Genomic DNA, 2,765 nt, shown 5'->3' with positions numbered 1-2,765 from the left:
GAAGACTAAATGTTACCACTCAAATGGAATGCAGAATCTAGTACAACCATCAACATTGCTTTTTCTTTAACCCAAGCTAAACGCTAGAACATGATTCGTCAGCATCAAGCATCAACAATAAAATGTGTCATACTTCAGATCCTAAACCCATCACCCATCCACTTAGACCACAGTCCCCTGTCATCAACTCTACATTAATAGCAAATTGTTCTTTCTTTAGCCGCAGACATAGCTTTCTCGTATAACTTCCGGCAATTAACAGTCTATGCCTCTGTCAACATGATCAAAACATATTTCAAATTCAAATATCTAAAAAGAAAAAGGGTGCAACATCTTCATTTAGATACTAATTCCCCTCCTCAATTGTAATTGAAGTGCACAAAGGCATCTCCATGGATTGATTTAATGGAGGCATAGAGTTACATCTAATCTATCATCGCAATTCACACAAACACTATCGCTTTGCATTCTCTATCATTTCTAGCACCCTAGAAAAAAAAGGAGAAATTGGAACTCTTTTCTCAATTAAGAAACACTTACAAAGCGAAACCCTTCAAGTACTCAGGGTCACGCTTGGCCCTCTCCTGAAACTTCTTGAACCACCGATCCAAAATATCCATCGGCACCACAAGCTTCGAACCATCAACACCGCAAAAACTCTGCATGAAGTTGAATAGATTCTCCCCTACCTTCAACGCCACGCGCTCGATCCGCTGCTCGCCGGCGTCCGCCGCCGTCAATTGCAGCTGGCCGCCGCTCCCGGGATCCGGCCACGGCAACGAGATCACGGCGGAGGGGCGAGCTAGCGTGACGGCGCCGCAGAAGACGAACGGTGATCCCGGCGACTGGACGTAGACGGCGAGCGCCTTGTCCGGAGGAAGGGTAAAGCCGTTGAGAAGGAAGATGCAAACCTCGTGAATTTGATCGTACGCCTCACCTGCGCATGTTAGAGTGAAGCTGTTAGTTACGGAGAGGACGCTAATGTGCGCAGGTTAGTGAGCTGGTAATGTTACTACTTATATTTACAAAAATAAAAATTGTTTACCGACGAAAGTGTTCATGTCGAGAACCCAATGGAAGGTATCGATTTGGGCGAAGGTGGAGATGTCTATGGGGAAGCTGCGGTTTGGGAAAACTACTCCGAACATCTTTTAATTTTCTTCGTGGTATGATTTTAGCTTTTAGATTTTGTTCTATTCAAGATTGAGAAGTAGCAGCGAGGTGGAAGAGATGGTGTTGCGACGGGGTTAAAGATGGGGTTTGGAGTTGAGTTGAGGCCCGTCATGGGTGGTCTAGAACATTCTGGACTTGAAGAGGGACGTATAATAAAAATAATGTTATATTTAAAATATATTTTTTTAAAAAAATATAAATTATAAATTTAGGGATAAAGTCTATTTTTTATCTCTAAGATTTGTAACTTTTCTCAAAAATATCCTTTATATACAATTTTATTCAATTTTATCTTTAATATTATCTATTTATTTAAGTTTGCCTTAATTTTTAATTTATTTTAAAATTATTCTTAAACGTTTTTTATTTTGTCCCCAATATTTTAGATGAAATTATCATCTAAAAATAATTTTGATATAAATTAAAAATGTTAAGGACAAAATTAAATATAATTAAACGTTACAAGTATTTTTGAAAAAAATTACTAATATTAGAGAAAAAAATATATTTTATCCTACATGTAAACAAAATTATTTTTTAATATTTTTATTTTTATTATTTAATTTTTGTCAAACATACTAAAAAATAAAAAATATTTTTATTAACTTTTTTAAGAATTTAATGATATCCAAAAAAAATTTTAAACAAATAAATTCTAATTTAGATTATGAAAAGATCCAATTCTCAAAATAATTTCTAAAAAAATATCATTTTATTGTTTAAATATAATCCGATAAAATGTCATTTTTTTAAATGAATAAAAATGAATAGATATTATATCAATGAATTATAATTCAAATAACATAGTCTTTCCATACTTACCTAAGAGATCACGGGTTCGAATCTCACAAATTTCGGTAAAAAAAATGAATATATATTATTCTTTGAAAGTACAAACAATTCAAAACTTTTTTGTTTAAAATAAAAAAATAGTTAAAAATAATGAGTTTTCAATATTTAAAAACAAAACTAAGGTAAAATTTGATATCTAAACTTTTTTAATATTATTTTATTTTTTTGCCACTTGAGTAAAAGAAATCATGGCTGTGAAAAAAAAATAGTTTTTAGGGGATTGATTTTTTTTCTCTCTTATTTTAAATTAAGTTTGTGTTATTGGGAGAATTATTATTATCATCAATTTTGTAATGCATTTGATCCTCTATCTTCCTGTTCTCTCTTGTCTGATACTCTTTTTTCCTGTTACTCACTCTCTTTACTTTCTCTCTTCTCTTTTTATGTTTTATTCAAATAATCAAAGTTACATAAAAAATACCACATTTTTTTTAGTCTAAATAAATTATAAAAATCAACAAAAAGCGTTGATTTTCTGATTTCATATTCATCTATCTTTAGTTTTATTTTATGATTATTTTTTTAATCTCTTTTTATACGTAGCTTAAGTTAATCATATATTAAAAACTAAAAAAAATAGTAAATATTTTGATAAAATTTAATAAAAAAATATTCATCATCAACATTATTGAGCCTAGTTTTGATTTTGGGTTAAGTTATGATGATAAACATTATTTTAGGTGGAAAATCCAATATTGTTTAATGTGAGTGTTAGTGATGCAGATACAAATGTCAAAGTC

At 31.2% G+C, this 2,765-nt stretch overlaps 1 protein-coding gene across 1 annotated transcript; it reads right to left on the bottom strand.

The window, feature by feature from the left end:
• Positions 1–280: 280 nt before the first annotated feature.
• On the bottom strand, positions 281–1,318 carry LOC107457943 (uncharacterized). Its single transcript, XM_016076140.3, has 2 exons — positions 1,046–1,318; positions 281–937 (listed from the first exon to the last, which is right to left on the bottom strand). The coding sequence occupies exons 1-2, from the start codon at positions 1,146–1,148 to the stop codon at positions 537–539; spliced, it is 504 nt and encodes a 167-aa protein (XP_015931626.1). The 5' UTR covers positions 1,149–1,318; the 3' UTR covers positions 281–536.
• Between the last annotated feature and the right edge of the window lie 1,447 nt (positions 1,319–2,765).

Source organism: Arachis duranensis, chromosome 7 (genome assembly GCF_000817695.3).
Source record: "Arachis duranensis cultivar V14167 chromosome 7, aradu.V14167.gnm2.J7QH, whole genome shotgun sequence".
NCBI lineage: Eukaryota > Viridiplantae > Streptophyta > Magnoliopsida > Fabales > Fabaceae > Arachis > Arachis duranensis.
The sequence above is the reverse complement of the archived record's forward strand: the minus strand, read 5'-3'. Positions and strand labels throughout refer to the sequence as shown.